The sequence below is a fragment of the Epinephelus moara genome, chromosome 24 (genome assembly GCF_006386435.1).
Source record: "Epinephelus moara isolate mb chromosome 24, YSFRI_EMoa_1.0, whole genome shotgun sequence".
Classification (NCBI taxonomy): Eukaryota; Metazoa; Chordata; class Actinopteri; order Perciformes; family Serranidae; genus Epinephelus; species Epinephelus moara.
Window position 1 is genome coordinate 52,485,191 of NC_065529.1, and position 17,870 is coordinate 52,503,060.

The window sequence follows — 17,870 nt, forward strand, 5'->3', positions numbered from 1 at the left end:
GTTGTAGTAAGGTTGTGGTAAAGTTGTTGTGGTAAGGTTGTAGTAAAGTTGTAGTAAGGTTGTAGTAAAGTTGTGGTAAGGTTGTGGTAAGGTTGTAGTAAAGTTGTAGTAAGGTTGTGGTAAAGTTGTTGTGGTAAGGTTGTAGTAAAGTTGTAGTAAGGTTGTAGTAAAGTTGTGGTAAGGTTGTGGTAAGGTTGTAGTAAAATTGTAATAAGGTTGTAGTAAAGTTGTAGAAAGGTTGTAGTAAAGTTGTTGTGGTAAGGTTGTGATAAGGTTGTAGTAAAGTTGTGATAAGGTTGTACTTAAGTTGTAGAAAGGTTGTGGTAAGGTTGTACTAAAGTTGTTGTGGTAAGGTTGTAGTAAAGTTGTAGTAAGGTTGTAGTAAAGTTGTGGTAAAGTTGTTGTGGTAAGGTTGTGGTAAAGTTGTGGTAAGGCTGTGGTTAGGTTGTGGTAAAGTTGTGATAAGGTTGTGGTAAGGTTGTAGTATCAGGTAAAACACACTCACTGCCAAAGACTCCAGAGCCGACTGATTGGAGAAGATTTTAAACCTGAAAGAAATACATTGGTCCAGTCAGGCGGTGATGTCATTTCAAACAAAATACTGATGTCACTTCCTTTCAGTTTGTGATTCAGATTTTGAAAGACTGGAAAACAAGGACCAGACCACAGACGAGGACCATCCATCCATCCATTTAACCATTTAACATTTAACCATCCACCTTTCATTCATTCATTCATTCATTCATTCATCGATCCATTTGTTCATCCATCCATCCATCCATCCATCCACTTATTCATTCCATTCATTGTGGGTCTGCCCCGAGGCCTCCTACCAGCTGGACCAGGAAGATCCTGATCAGATACTGAACCACCTCAACATGAAGGAGCAGCGGCTCTACTCCGAGCTCCCTCCAGATGTCTGACTCCTCCCCCTATCTCTAAGGCTGAGCCCAGACACCCTACAGAGGAAACTCATGTCAGACGCTTGTATATGTGACCTCATTCTTTCAGTCACTACCCAGACCTCATCACCATAGGTAAGGGTTGGGACGGAGATGGACCAGGAAATGGAAAGCTTTGCCTTCTGGCTCACCTCCCTCTGAACTACGACGGCCTAGCACAGTGCCTGCATCACTGCAGATGCCGCACCAAACACGTTCCATTCTACCCTCACTGTGAACAAGACCCGGACAAACTCCTTCTCTTGGGGCAATAACTTTCTCCCAACCCAGAGGGAACAATCCACCATTCTCCAGCAGAGAACGATGACCTCAGACTGTGGGGAGCTGACTCTGCAGACCGCCCCAGCTCATGCTGGAAATCACTGTGTGATGAAGCCAACAGAACACATTAATTCTGAGGTCCCCAAACCAGAGAAGTTTCCGGTGGTACCTGTGTCCATAACAAGCAGACAGCAGCCTCAACCTGACTACCAGGTGACATCAGAGACATGCAGCCCAAACTGACCAATCACAGCTCTTGTGATGATGACAAGGTACGTCTGTAATCTATCTGGGTGTTGATATACCTGCGGAGGTCAGCATGTACAGCCAGACGTTTCCCCTTCATAGAAACTTTGGCGTTAAACTTTGACTCCTGCAGGAGGACAGAAACATGAGACAATAAAACAGTTTAAACTGGAACCAGGTCAGGTAATGGTGTTTGTAGCTCTAGTCTGAACCAGGAACCAGTTTGTTATCACCTCCTACTACTGAATGCTTCGAGCTACAGAAACATTCAAACATTAAAATGTTCAGTTCTTTATAACATGCAGGATGTCACGTTTCATTCTTCCAGCATTAACACTTTTTAAAATATGAAGCTTTTAATGAGTTTTATTTTACACTGTGATTCAACAGTTTGACGTGTGCTCGTTAATGAGAACATGTTTGATTCCTGCAGGTCAGACTGATGTTTGAAACTGGAACCACTCACATCTTCATCATCTTCATCACCTGTGTGTGTGTGTGTGTGTGTGTGTGCGTGTGTGCGTGCGTGCGTGCGTGCGTGTGCGTGCGTGTGCGTGCGTGCGTGCGTGCGTGTACCATGGTCATACTGCTCAGCTGGACCGGAGGCTGACCTGGAGGCAGGACCATCACCTTGACAATGGCTGTCATCACGACTGTCGCCCCCGATGTCTTAATGGAGGTTTTTGGAGGAGAGTTGACCGCGAGCTGCAGGGACAGTGGAGCCTCCACCAGAGCCGGGTTCTACCAAGAACACGGAGAACATGAGGCAGCTATGCAGAGTGCTGTAGTACCACCCTGAGTTCTACTGCGAGCACAGAGAAAACATGAGGCAGTAATACAGAGTACTGTAGTACCACCCTGAGTTCTACTGACAACACAGAGAACATGAGGCAGCTATAGAGTACTGTAGTACCACCCTGAGTTCTACTGACAACAGAGAGAACATGAGGCAGCTATACAGAGTACTGTAGTACCACCCTGAGTTCTACTGACAACAGAGAGAACATGAGGCAGCTATACAGAGGACTTGTTACTAGATCCTGTCTTGTTAATACATCTTGCAGACTCGGCTTCTTCTCCAGAGCCTTTGTGTTCCACTGTCTCTCAGGTTAACTCATATTGCAGCGGTGCCTGGATGGCGTGACGTGTGTGGTTGTGCTGCTGCCGTGGTCCTGCCAGATGCCTCCTGCTACTGCTGTTATCATTACTCATACTTCTACTGTTATTATACACATATGACTATTGTCACACATGTATACTATCAGATATTAATATATACTTTCAACATATTGTACCACAGTAGCCAGAACTATGATTATAATATTATTACTTTCATTAATGTTGTTGTAAGCTACTGTCATTACCGTCTGTCCTGCATCTCTCTCTGTCTCTCTCTCTCTCTCTCTCTGTCTCTCTGTCTCATTGTGTCATACGGATTACTGTTAATTTATTATGCTGATCTGTTCTGTACGACATCTATTGCACGTCTGTCCATCCTGGAAGAGGGATCCCTCCTCAGTTGCTCTTTCCGGAGGAAATTGCAAACTTCAAACTTTGTACCACTTTTTAAATCGTCTTGATAGGCCATATAAAACCGGACTTATGATAAATAATAAACGCCATGATTTTCCTGAATATTTTTGTCACGTTTGATCCGCGTTTGATGCAGGAAGAAACGGTAAAAAACGGGCCGTTCAACCCGACGAAAGTGCTGAAGGCAACAGCAAAAAAAACAAAAAAAAATGACACCCCCTTTCCTATTGGTTGAAAAATGCACCACGTCAACCAATCACAAAATTGTATGGCAACACACATCATTTGTTCCTGGGGAAGAGGGGGAAGTTGTGGGAGTAACGGCAGCGAGAGAGACAGCGATCGCGATCACAGATAGTGTTGGGATTTGTGACGTTTAGCGTGTTTGGAGCGTATACTTAGTGTGTGGTGTAGTGTGTTTTGGAAGAGGAGAGAGAAAAATGAGCCTCCAACGACCGCATTGAGCAGTACTCGGAGGTCCGCACAGAGGAGCGGACGATGTGGCAGGGCACGCCCACCAGGTCCGGATCTCCGTTTGCTCAGGCAGCAGAGCCACACAGTGTGTGTCACTCCTCCTGTTGTCCTACTGTTGTGTCCCCCTCCTGTAGTGTGTTGTGGTGGACAGGAACGGTTTTTCAGAGTGGCACAAATAATTTGTGTAAAATCACGTAGGAGAAAAGCAAGCACTCTCAAAATAAATCCCCTAGAAAGGTGCATGGCCAAAAACAGCGACAAACACAGACATTTTGACAGAAAGTCTTCTTCTATGAAAAAGACTTTCTGTCAAAATGTCTGTGTTTCTGGTACTGCCACCCAAGTTGGTTTATTAAATTTACCAAAAAGATATTTGTGAGTGCTGGCATTTTTCCCTTTGACAAATAATTTGTGTGACATCTGATTGTTTTGTAAATAGTTGTTCAAAAAACGCCTGAGGCATTGCTTGCATTTTAATGTAAATAGTTATATATAACGTTGTTGTTTGCTAAATTAGGACATATGTTTTTGAAGTTTACAATTTATATTTTTATTCTAAGTTACACAAATGGTTCGTTAGACATGTTTGTGGTTTTCACAGTAAAAAATCTAACTTTTTCTTACTCGGATTTTATGTTTTTTATGTGATTTTAGGTCCAGTGTGTTAATACAGTATGTCAAAATGAAAAAATAACTGTAAAGTCACACAGGTGAGGTTGTGCTGAAAAGAATGATACCAAACAAGGCAAGGTAAACAGTTTTTTTAAGGTGAAATTTAAAGGTAAAATGAAAACTAGTCAAAAACGGCCAATTACCCCCTAGACCCCATAGGGTTAAAGGTTTTTTTGGGGGGAGTTTTTCCTGATCAGCTGTGAGGGTCATAAGGACAGAGAGATGTCGTATGCTGTAAAGCCCTGTGAGGCAAATTGTGATTTGTCATATTGGGTTTATAAATGAAATTGAATTGAACTGAATTGTAGTACCACCCCAACTTCTACTGAGAACACAGAGAGAACATGAGGCAGTAATATAGTAGTCTCGCTCACCAGACCTTTCTCAAGAAAAGAAAGGTCTGGCTGGGCCGACTCTCACTTTAAGATTGGAGAAAAAAACAACCCACCTGCTTGTATTTCTTTCAACCAATCACAATCGTTCTGGCCGGTGCCACAGCAACGGTGCGCTTGCAAAAATATTGCCGGGGGGAAATAGGTTTTGGTGTAACACGCCCACAAAAATATCGCCTACAGGACGCAAACCATGGCAGAAAAATGGCTACATCCCCGCAAGATCAAACACCGCAAAAGTTAGTAAAGGACGTGTTGGAAACGGTTGAAAACTGCTACACAACCGGAGGTGGTAGGGCGGGACTTCAGCGGGTGGCTCGGTCTGCCCAATGAGAGGCTGATCTATGCAGCCAATTTCCGCCCACTCAGACTAGTAATATAGAGACAACCTTGATCCTGCTGACATGTCAATCAATCAATCAATCAATCAATTTTATTTATAAAGCCCAATATCACAAATCACAGTTTGCCTCAGACGGCTTTACGGCATACGACATCCCTCTGTCCTTAGGACCTTCTACTGTGTCTCAATTGTGTTTATGTGTCTCTACTGTGCCTCTACTGTGTCTTTACTGCGTCTCTACTGTGTTTCTGCTGTATTTGTGTCTCTACTGTGTTTATGTGTCTCTACTGTGTCTCTACTGTGTTTATGTATCTCTACTGTGTCTTTACTGTGTGTCTACTCTGTCTCTACTGTGTACATGTGTCTCTACTGTGCCTCTACTGTGTTTCTGCTGTGTTTGTGTCTCTACTGTGTTTTTGTATCTCTACTGTGTCTCAACTGTCTCTATTGTGTTTCTGCTGTGTTTATGTGTCTCTACTGTGTATCTACTGTGTCTCTACTGTATTTATGTGTCTACTGTGTTTCAGCTGTGTTTGTGTCTCTACTGCGTCTCTACTGTCTCTCTACTGTGTTTCTGCTGTTTGTGTCTCTACTGTTTCAGCTGTGTTTGTGTCTCTACTGTGTCTCTACTGTGTTTATGTGTCTCTACTGCGTCTCTCCTCTGTCTTTACTGTGTATCTACTGCATCTCTACTGTGTCTCTAATGTGTCTTTACTGTGTTCTGTAGTGTTTGTGTTCACCAGCATCATGATGGTTCCAAAGTAGGTGGTTCTCAGCAACATCTCGAGGTCTTTGGGCATCTGAAGGACGAGAAGACACAAACAGTGAAGGTCAAATGAGATGAAGTCAGTTATCAGGACTAATAACTCAAGCTGGTTTTGGGGATCTATAGAGGATTTGAGGGTCTGTGGTGGTTCTGGAGGTCTGTGATGGTTTTTGGTGGGTGTATTTATTTTGGGGGTCCGTACAGATTTTGGAAGTTTCTAGGTTTTGTATGTTAATTATTGAGGACTCTGATGGTTTTGACCCTGTGGTGGTTTCCAGGGTCCGTGGTAGTTTTGACGGTTTATAGTGATTTAGGGTCTACAGTGGTTTTGGGAGTCTGTGGTGGTTCAGACCTTCTCGTTGACGATGTGGATCTGGAAGATTCCTGCTTTGTAGTAAGAAAACATCCCGCTGTCGAAGAAGAACTCGGACAGAGCGAGGTAGACCATCCGGTCGTACTCTCTGATCACCGGGTCAACAGCGTAGTTCGCCAACGTGTCATTTGGATCAGAGAGGTCAAAGAACATCCCCTGCAGAGACACACACATGTTAACGTCCCCTTAAGATCTGACCCTGTGTGAACATAGAAAATCAGAGGAACCGTCTGACCCTGAAGTTCATGTCGAGGCTCTGAGACGTCACAATCGGATCATTGATCAGAGAATAATCGATCCCGATATACTGATCAACCTCCGTCCTCACAGGGATCGTCTCCAACATGGAGTTCACGTGGACCAGAGCAGCGTGGTTCAGAGCAGGACAGATCTGAGAGACAGACAGGGCAGACATAAGGGTCAGAGACAGAGACAGAGAGACAGGTCAGATACAGAGCCAGATAGACAGGCCAGAGACAGACAGGTCAGAGACAGAAAGGACAGACAGAGACAGTTAGGTCAGAGACAGGTCAGAGACAGAGACACATGTCAGAGACAGACGGGATAGAGACAGAGACAGACAGTGACAGACAGAGACAGAGACAGACAGACAGACAGGACAGAGACAGGTAGGTCAGAGACAGAGAGACAGGTCAGAGACAGACAGGACAGACACAGACAGGTCAGCGGCAGAGACAGAGAATAGTCAGAGACAGACACAGACAGAGACAGAGACAAGGACAGACATGACAGAGACAGAGACAGATAGGACAGACAGGACAGAGACAGACAGGTCAGACACAAAGAGAAAGAGACAGACAGACAGGACAGAGACAGACAGACAGGACAGACACAGAGCAAATGGTCAGAGACAGACAGGACAGACAGACAGACAGAGACAAAGACAGGGACAGACAGGACACAGACAGACAGGTCAGAGACAAAGAGAAAGAGACAGGCAGACAGGTCACAGATTGACAGGGACAGACAGAGGCAGACAGACAGGTCAGAGACAGACAGAGACAGGGACAGACAGCACTAACCCCTCTCAGTACACTCTTATAACAAAACTCCTGTTACTAGCAAGACGATGTATTTTGTTCCAATGGATTAAAGACAAACCCCCAACAGTAACGCAGTGGTACAGAGCAATTTATAAGGTCTTACCAATGGAAAGCTTCTCTGCTACCTTAGGGGGGAACAATCCTTTTTATTTTTAAATCTGGCAACCAATTTTAGAGCATCTGCCATATGAAATCTCAGACTTACTACAGAGGGGTGGATTAACTCTCAGAATGAATTCCAATTGATTTTGTAATTTTAATTTAAGAATGTATCTTCTCATCAACCCCCTTTTCCGTGAAAACTTGTGACCTAACACAGGAATGGAGTAAATTTTTCTTTTGTGCTATGCTTGTTCTGTGATGTATATTGTCAATGCTGCCATTTTGCTATGATTTGTGATTCAGGCGCTGTCATGCTTGTTTGTTTGTTTGTTTGTTTGTTTGTCTTTCTTTCTGTTGTCCTGTTTTGTTTTTCTGTTTCCTTTTGCATTCTGAAAATTAAAATCAATAAAATATATATATATATAATACAAAAGAGACAGGTCAAAGATAGAAAGATCAGAGACAAAGAGAAAGAGACAGACAGGACAGAGAGAGAGACAGGACAGACATAGAAAGATCAGAGACAAAGAGAAAGAGACAGACAGGTCAGAGATTGGCAGGACAGAGACAGAGACAGAGAGACAGGACAGAGACAGAGACAGAGACAGAGAGGACAGGACAGAGACAGACAGGTCAGAGATAGAAAGATCAGAGACAAAGAGAAAGAGACAAGCAGACAGGTCAGAGATTGGCAGGACAGAGACAGAGACAGAGAGATAGGACAGAGACAGAGACCTTTTGATTGAGGAGGAAGCGCATGCCTGTTGTCAGAAAACTCGCCAGGAAGTCGTAAACTTTCCTGAAAGACAAGTCGAGACAAAACGGCACGGTGAGACATCAGTTACAATTGATCAGTGATGGATGATCATTGATCAGATGTTATCTATCAGTGATTGTTGATCAGTAATGTCTGAGTCAGCGAATCGTACCCGAGTGTCCCGCTGAACTTGGCCCTCATCTTGGACACTTTGGCGTCACAGGTCATGTTATTGATCTTCAGTCGTCCCTCATCATCTCTTATCAGGTTCAGAGCTGTGTTGATGTTCACGCCTTCCGCCGACGCGTTGATGTTCCCCGTGTCATAACTGACACATAGACAGCATGATCATCATCATCATCATCATCATCATTATGACTGAATCATATTTGGTTGGGGGGGTTAGTTGTGTTTCACTTCCTAAGTAGAACCCTGAGAGTCATAATATTGTTCTATACGTTTAATGATTATGGTTCTAATAATGTTCTGTAGCAGTAACTGTGAGAGTCATGATGATCTAACTCTGAGAACCTCACACAGTTGTGAGTGTTGTGTCTGAGAACTTTGCCACGAGGTAAATCTCTGTTCTGTAGACATGTTCTGCTGAGATCAGTGTTCTGGTGTGTTCTGCTGAGATCGGTGTTCTGGTGAGATCAGTGTTCTGGTGTGTTCTGCTGAGCTCAGTGTTCTCGTGAGATCAGGGTGCTGAAGACATGTTCTGGTGAGCTCAGTGTTCTGGTGAGATCAGTGTTCTGGTGTGTTCTGGTGAGCTCAGTGTTCTTCTGGTGAGATCAGTGTTCTGGTGTGTTCTGGTGAGCTCAGTGTTCTGGTGTGTTCTGCTGAGATCGGTGTTCTGATGTGTTCTGCTGAGATCGGTGTTCTGGTGAGATCAGTGTTCTGGTGTGTTCTGCTGAGATCGCTGTTCTGGTGAGATCAGTGTTCTGGTGTGTTCTGGTGAGCTCAGTGTTCTGGCATGTTCTGGTGAGCTCAGTGTTCTGGTGAGATCAGGGTGCTGAAGACATGTTCTAGTGAGATCAGTGTTCTGGTGTGTTCTGCTGAGATCGCTGTTCTGGTGAGATCAGTGTTCTGGTGTGTTATGGTGAGCTCAGTGTTCTGGTGTGTTCTGGTGAGCTCAGTGTTCTGGTGAGCTCAGTGTTCTAGTGAGATCAGTGTTCTGGTGTGTTCTGCTGAGATCAGTGTTCTGGTGTGTTCTGCTGAGATCGCTGTTCTGGTGAGATCAGTGTTCTGGTGTGTTCTTGTCAGCTCAGTGTTCTGGCGTGTTCTGGTGAGCTCAGTGTTCTGGTGAGATCAGGGTGCTGAAGACATGTTCTGGTGAGCTCAGTGTTCTGGTGAGATCAGGGTGCTGAAGACATGTTCTGGTGAGATCAGTGTTCTGGTGTGTTCTGGTGAGCTCAGTGTTCTGGTGAGATCAGTGTTCTGGTGTGTTCTGCTGAGTTCAGTGTTCTGGTGAGATCAGTGTTCTGGTGTGTTCTGCTGAGATCAGTGTTCTGGTGAGATCAGTGTTCTGGTGTGTTCTGGTGAGCTCAGTGTTCTGGGGAGATCAGTGTTCTGGTGTGTTCTGCTGACATCAGTGTTCTGGTGAGATCAGTGTTCTGGTGTGTTCTGGTGAGATCAGTGTTCTGGTGAGATCATCTGGTGAGATCAGTGTTCTGGTGTGTTCTGGTGAGATCAGTGTTCTGGTGAGATCAGGGTGCTGAAGACGTGTTCTGTTGAGATCAGGGTGCTGTAGACGTGTTCGGTGAGATCAGTGTTCTGTTTGAGAGAGCTGGTGGTTAGTGCTGAGTCAGGGTTCTGGAGGAAACTAACAAGAACCAGTAGAGGATCCGTCGGTGAAAACTCAGTGAGATCGAAGAGTTCTGAACATCGAACATTAAACCGACTTCAGGGATGAACTGCAGGTCGGCATGAGTCAGATTCAACTCAGTGATCTTCACACTGAAGACAGACGACACAGAGAGGACGTTAGTACACACCTAGTTCATAAAGTACTTCATTCTGAAGTACTAATACTACACTAGTACAGTTATACTAAACTACTACATTAATACTACACTTCAACATTATTACTACACTACTACATTAAAACTACACTACTACTTTAACACCACACTACTACATTAATACTACACTACTACATTAATACCATACTTCAACATTAATAGTACACTACTACATTAATACTACATTAATACTACACTTCAACATTAATACTACACTACTACATTAATACCACACTAAAACATTAATAGTACACTACTACATTAATACTACACTTCAACATTAATACTACACTACTACATTAATACTACACGAATACATTAATACTACAACATTAATACTACATGAATACATTAATACCACACTTCAACATTAATACTACACTAATACATTAATACTACATTAATACATTAACACGACACTACTACATTAATACTACACGAATACATTAATACTACACTAATATATTAATACTACACTTCAACATTAATGCTACACCAATACATTAATACTATACGTCAACATTAATACTACACTAGTACATTAATAATACACTTCAACATTAATACCACACTAATACATTAATCCTACACTAATACATTAATACGACACTACTACATTAATACTACACTACTACATTAATACTACACGAATACATTAATACTACACTACTACATTAACACGACACTACTACATTAATACGACACTACTACATTAATACTACACGAATACATTAATACTGCACTAGTACACTACTACTACACTAATACATTAATACTACACTTCAACATTAATGCTACACCAATTCATTAATACTACACTTCAACATTAATACTACACTAGTACATTAATACTACACTTCAACATTAATACTTCACTTCAACATTAATACTACACTACTACATTAATACTACAATAATACAGTGATACTACACTTCAATATTAATACTATACTAGTACATTAATACTACACAAACACATTAATACTACACTACTAAATTAATACTACACTTCAACATTAATACTACAAGTAAACATTAATACAACACTTCAACATTAATACTGCACTTCAACACTGATACTACACTACTACATTAATACTACACTTCAACATTAATACTACACTTCAACATTAATACTAGACTACTACATTAATATTACACTTCAACATTAATACTACACTTCAACATTAATACTTTACTTCAACACTGATACTTCACTTCAGCATTAATACTGCACCTCAACACTGATACTACACTTCAGCATTAACACCACACAACTACACTAATACTACACTACTACATTAATATTACACTTCAACATTAATACTACACTACTACATTAATACAACACTTCAACAATAATACTGCGCTTCAACATTGATACTACACTACTACATTAATATTACACTTCAACATTAATGCTACACTTCAACATTAATACTACACCTTCAACATTAATGCTACACTTCAACATTAATACTACACTAATACATTAATACTACACTTCAACATTAATACTTCACTTCAACACTGATACTACACTTCAGCATTAATACCACACAACTACACTAATACTACACTACTACATTAATATTACACTTCAACATTAATACTATACTTCAACATTAATACTACACTACCACATTAATATTACACTTCAACATTAATACTACACCTCAACATTAATGCTACACCAATACATTAATGCTACACTTCAAAATTAATACTACACTAGTACATTAATACTACACTTCAACATTAATACTATACTAGTACATTAATATACACTTCAACATTAATACTACACTACTAAATTATTACTACAAGTAAACATTAATACAACACTTCAACACTGATTCTACACTTCAACATTAATACTACACTTAAACATTAATACTACACTACTACATTAATATTACACTTCAATATTAATACTACACTACTACATTAATACTACACTCCAACATTACAATTACATTTCAACATTAATACTACACTTCAACATTAATACTTCACTTCAACACTGATACTACACTTCAGCATTAATACCACACAACTACACTAATACTACACTACTACATTAATACAACACTTCAACATTAATACTGCACTACTGCATTAATATTACACTTTCAACATTAATACTGCACTACTGCATTAATATTACACTTCAACATTAATACCACACTTCAACATTAGTACTACACTAATACATTAATACTACACTTCAACATTAATACTTTACTTCAACACTGATACTACACTTCAGCATTAATACTGCACCTCAACACTGATACTACACTTCAGCATTGATACCACACAACTACACTAATACTACACTACTACATTAATACTACACTTCAATATTAATACTACACTACTACATTAATATTACACTTCAACATTAATGCTACACTTCAACATTAATACTACACTAATACATTAATACTACACTTCAACATTAATACTTCATTCAACACTGATACTACACTTCAGCATTAATACCACACAACTACACTAATACTACACTACTACATTAATATTACACTACAACATTAATACTACACTTCAACATTAATACTACACTTAAACATTAATACTACACTACCACATTAATATTACACTTCAACATTAATACTACACTTCAACATTAATACTACACTACTACATTAATACTATACTACTACATTAATACTACACTTCAACATTAATACCACACAACTACACTAATACTACACTACTACATTAATACTACACTTCAACATTAATACTACACTACTACATTAATATTACACTTCAATATTAATACTACACTTCAACATTAATACTACAATTCAACATTAATGTTAGTGTACTAACTGTACTACACTGCTGTAACACTACTACATTAATACTACACTAATTATACACTAATCCACTACGACACTACTACATGAATACCACACTACTAAACTATAATATTACTACATTGATACTACACAACAACAGTACTACTACTACACCACTACACTACTACTACACTACTACATTAATACTACACTACTGAACTAATACTACACTTCAACATGAATATTACTGTACTATACTGCTACACTACTACTACACTACTAAATTAATACATTCAGTATCAGAGTGTTACTATAAACACAGAGTTATAGTTGTACTCAGTGATGGTGTATTGGAAACGTCCTTCTGTGCCCTTCATCTCCGGCATACTGATGTTACTAAGCTCCTCTTCAACAAACTTCTCAGTCTCAGACTTCACTGAAACAAAAAACAGATGTGATCATAAAAACACCTTTAGTACTACACACAGTACACACCTGTGTAATAGAAACACAGAGTACACACCTACAATAATAATAATAATAATAATAATGCATTTTATTTGTTAGGGTGCCTCTTAAGCCACTCAAGGTCGCCTTACAGCAAAGATAAAAAAGCATACATAAAACAAGACACACAGCATACAAAATATCATACAAATACATTAAAATAAAGGGGAAGACACTAAGACAGTGTAAGAACATAGTGCATTTGATCAGGTGGAATGGGCAAGTCTGAACAGATGTGTTTTGAGTTTGGATTTGAACAGATTGACAGATGTGGTGTTGCGGAGGTCAGGGGGGAGTGAATTCCAGAGCTGCGGAGCAGAGCGGCTGAATGCTCTGCTCCCCATGGTAGCCAGGTGGGCGGGGGGAACAGAGAGGTGGATGGAGAAACAGGATCTGAGTGTGTCTGTGGGTGTGGCAATGTGGAGGAGGTCAGACAGGTATGGAGGGGTGAGATTGTGAACGGCCTTGAAGGTGAGCAGTAAAATCTTGTATTGGATACGGTGTGTGATGGGCAGCCAGTGGAGCTGCTGCAGGACGGGTATGATGTGGTGAATGGATGGGGTCCTTGTGATGATACAAGCTGCTGAATTCTGTACCAGTTGTAGTTTATGGAGAGTTTTTTGTGGAAGACCGAACAGGAGGGAGTTGCAGTAGTCAAGCAGGGAGGTGACGAGACTGTGGACCAGAATGGCAGCTGTGTGAGGTGTGAGAGAGGGGCGGAGGCAGCTGATGTTGCGGAGATGGAAGTAAGCTGACCAGGTTACGTGGTTGATATGAGAAGTGTAAGAAAGTGTGCTGTTGAGGATGACACCCAGACTCTTGACCTGTGGGGAAGGAGAAATGGAAGAGTTGTCAATAGATAATGTGAAACTTGGGGATTTGGATAGGGTGGTTTTAGTGCCAATGAGTAGAATTTCTTTTTTGTCACTGTTTAATTTAAGGAAGTTTGATGAAAACCAGGATTTTATTTCAAGGAGGCAGTCAGTGAGGGAGGAAGATGGGAGGGTGGAGTCGGGTTTGGTGGAAATATGGAGCTGGGTGTCATCCGCGTATGAGCCAAGGGGGAGTAAGTAAATGATGAATAGCAGGGGCCCCAGGACAGAGCCCTGGGGCACACCTGTGGTGACTGGGAGTGGTTGTGATGAGAATGATTTGAGTAGGATGAACTGAGAGCGGCCGGAGAGGTAGGATTTGAACCAGTTGGGGGGGGTGTGTGTGTGATGCCAATAGAGAGGAGTCCGTCCAGGATGGTGGTGTGTGAGATGGTGTCGAAGGCCGCAGTCAGATCAAGCAGGATGAGGATGGATAGGGGACCGGAATCGGCTGCCAGAAGGAGATCGTTGGTGATTTTGAGAAGTGCTGTTTCAGTACTGTGGAGAGGGCGGAAACCAGACTGGAATTGTTCAAAAAGATTATTGCGGGAAAGGTGGGAATGGAGCTGAGATGCAACAGTTTTTTCAAGTATCTTTGAGAGAAATGGAAGATTGGAGATGGGACGGAGGTTATTGTGGTTATTGGGATCTGCGCCAGGTTTCTTGAGTATTGGGGTGACAGCAACTGTTTTGAGGGGGGAAGGAACAATTCCAGTGGTGAGGGAAGAATGGATTATGTGCGTGATGAGAGGGGCCAGAGAGGGAATGGTGGCTTTAACAAGAGCAGTTATAAGGGGATCTAACTGGCAGGTTGATGATTTGGATTTTTTGATCAGACTAGTGGTTTCAAAAACAGAAGGTAGAGCAAACCTCAAACACAGCTGTAAGACCTAATATATATTTAGATTGCTTCTCCCCAATTTCTCTTCAAGAATTGACCGCAGTGATTTCTTCATCTAAATCATCAACGTGTCTCTTAGACCCCATCCCAACTAGGCTACTTAAGGAGGTCTTTCCTTTAGTTAACACTCATATATTAGATATGATCAATATATCCTTATTAACAGGCTATGTACCACAGTCTTTTAAGGTAGCTGTAATTAAACCTCTACTAAAAAAGCCCACCCTGGATCCAGAGGTGTTAGCCAACTATAGACCAATATCTAATCTTCCCTTTATGTCAAAGATCCTTGAGAAAGTAGTCGCAGACCAGCTGTGTGATTTTCTCCATGATAATAATTTATTTGAGGAATTTCAGTCAGGATTTAGAGTGCATCATAGCACTGAGACAGCACTAGTTAAAATTACAAATGACCTTCTGATTGCTTCAGACAAAGGACTTGTCTCTGTACTTGTTTTATTAGATCTTAGTGCAGCGTTTGACACAACTGACCATCAAATTCTGCTACAGAGACTGGAACACTTGATTGGCCTAAAAGGTTCTGCACTATGCTGGTTTAAATCTTATTTATCTGAACGTTTTCAGTTTGCTCACGTTCATAATGAATCATCCTTACGTACTAAAGTTTGTTTTGGAGTTCCGCAAGGTTCTGTGCTCGGACCAATCCTATTTACTCTATATATGCTTCCTTTAGGTAACATCATTAGAAATCACTCTGTAAATTTCCATTGTTATGCGAATGATACACAGTTGTATTTATCTATGAACCCAGAAGAAAGTAATCAATTAACTAAACTTCATAATTGCCTTAAAGACATGAAAACCTGGATAAGTACCAATTTCCTGATGTTAAATTCAGACAAAACTGATGTTATTGTTCTTGGCCCCAGAGACTCTTTGGCCCAATCCCAATTCCTATCTTAACCCTCAATCTTAACCCTCAGTCTCAAAAATCCGCGCTCCCGTGAAGTGCTAGTGCTGTCCCAATTCTCAGAGTGTTGAGTTGAGGGCCAAGAATAAGGGCTGTATGGCCCTCACTTTTAAGATTTTCCAGGACCACCCTTGGCAGTAAGTGCTATCCCAGAATCCTTTGCGTATCATCCGCCGATCTCAGCCGAACCCAGCCGAGTACAGACGATTCAGTCAATGCAAGATGGCGGCGACAAGTGTAAGGAAGCAGAGTTATCAATCTGAGTATTTTCCTCATTAATAGTTGTTTTAAAATTATGATAACCACTGCATTATCTTAGTTTAACGTCATTTTATGGACTATAGACCTCTTTGTAGCGTAACACACATATTTTTGGTCGCGGGCGATGGTTTGTCTGCCCCGCCGCACGTAACCCCGGTTCTCTGATAACCGAGTATGCTGTCATTCAGTTACAAAAGTCTTTTCTCAGTGATAATGTAGTTGTTAAGTTGTTTTAATATATGTGAAATGTTTGCATTGACATTTTTGTAAGATGACCGGACAGTGTCATCTCCTGTAGCGGTAGAGTCTGCAAGCTGGTAACGTTACAGCTGCAGGTTAACGTTGATAGTATTATGTGGTGACTTTCCGCTGAATAAGTTACGTCGGTTGTTGCGATACAGGTTATTTGGTTGAATATCAACTTAAAACCCAAAGAGTGAAACGTTAACGTGGATGAAAGTCACCAGATAACACTTGTGTGACTGTGTAAACAGCCTCACCAGTTCTGCTGGATGTTGACTACAGTATTCATTGTGATAATACTTGCAATACTACATGAAAACTAAACTAATAACTTAACGAATATCTGACAGGTAGCCCAAAAAAGTAAAAAATATAAGAAAGTAATGTTGTTATCTCTGTTCCATTTCAGGGCCTCCAGACAAAACACAAGCCCTGATTCATTTCAGGGCCACCAATGAAGACAAGTTTACAAAATGCAAGCAGGCTACAAAAAAAACTATGGGAGTGAGTAATTTGTAACATGTGAACTGTTCACATTCATAACATAATTCTCAGTCACAACGGCAACTATTCCCCTAATGATCAAGCATTCTGTTTCAATATGAAATCAGCACAGCTGCAGATGGCATTGTCGAAGATTGTTGTTTGGTAACTGTACATTTGTTTTGCTGCCCCTATACTATCACTTTTTGGAAAGATTTTGTCGAGTATATTCGTCGCAACATTTATGTTCTATTGTCACTACTGTACAAAGATGTGCTGTTTGGATTTTATGATGTCAGCATTTCAGAACAAAAACAATTCTATGTCATTAATCTATCTATTATTTTAGCGAAATTCCATATTCATAAGAGAAAATTTTGTAACAGAAAACCCTTGTTCAAAATTTTTATGAATGAAATGCAGCAATACTTAGAAACCATTCAGCACTCCACAAACTCCAAAGCTATAAAGAATATGTAAACAATTTAATTGTTTGAGCTGCTGAACTTTTTTATATATTTATTTGTTTATTTTATTTCTTTTTCTTTTCTCTTAACCCTGGCAGATTTGTTCTGTTCATGTCTGTCACTGCTTGTTTTGTACAAGAATTGAAATAAAGTGTTGGGGAAAAAAACTCATCACGTCTTTTTATCGACGACTACTGATGACATATATTTCTTCTTTTTTGAACTGACAGACTGGACGGAGTTTTGGCATATTGCTGCCCCCGACAGTCTTAAGACGTATTTGCCTTTGAGGGGTGTTCCATTTTAAAGTCACAAGATAGCCCTTAACACTTGGTTTTGAGGGCTAGTGAGATTGAGGGTTGAGTGTGAGAATTAAGATTGAGGGTTAAGATAGGAATTGGGATTGGGCCT

The 17,870-nt window shown here is 40.7% G+C and overlaps 1 protein-coding gene across 2 annotated transcripts in view; it reads right to left on the reverse strand.

Moving 5' to 3' along the window:
• pltp (phospholipid transfer protein) overlaps positions 1-17,870 on the reverse strand; it is a 32,834-nt gene that overhangs the window by 4,638 nt on the left and 10,326 nt on the right. The window contains exons 3-12 of one of the 2 annotated variants that reach the window (XM_050039370.1): positions 13,131-13,230; positions 9,773-9,901; positions 8,118-8,273; positions 7,924-7,987; positions 6,258-6,413; positions 6,002-6,178; positions 5,624-5,683; positions 2,046-2,210; positions 1,529-1,596; positions 506-548 (exon numbers count right to left, since the gene is read on the reverse strand). In XM_050039370.1, the coding sequence (XP_049895327.1) occupies positions 506-548; positions 1,529-1,596; positions 2,046-2,210; positions 5,624-5,683; positions 6,002-6,178; positions 6,258-6,413; positions 7,924-7,987; positions 8,118-8,273; positions 9,773-9,901; positions 13,131-13,230 (1,118 nt within the window). The remainder of the gene's footprint in view (positions 1-505; positions 549-1,528; positions 1,597-2,045; positions 2,211-5,623; positions 5,684-6,001; positions 6,179-6,257; positions 6,414-7,923; positions 7,988-8,117; positions 8,274-9,772; positions 9,902-13,130; positions 13,231-17,870) is intronic. The other variant, XM_050039371.1, reaches the window with a different exon arrangement.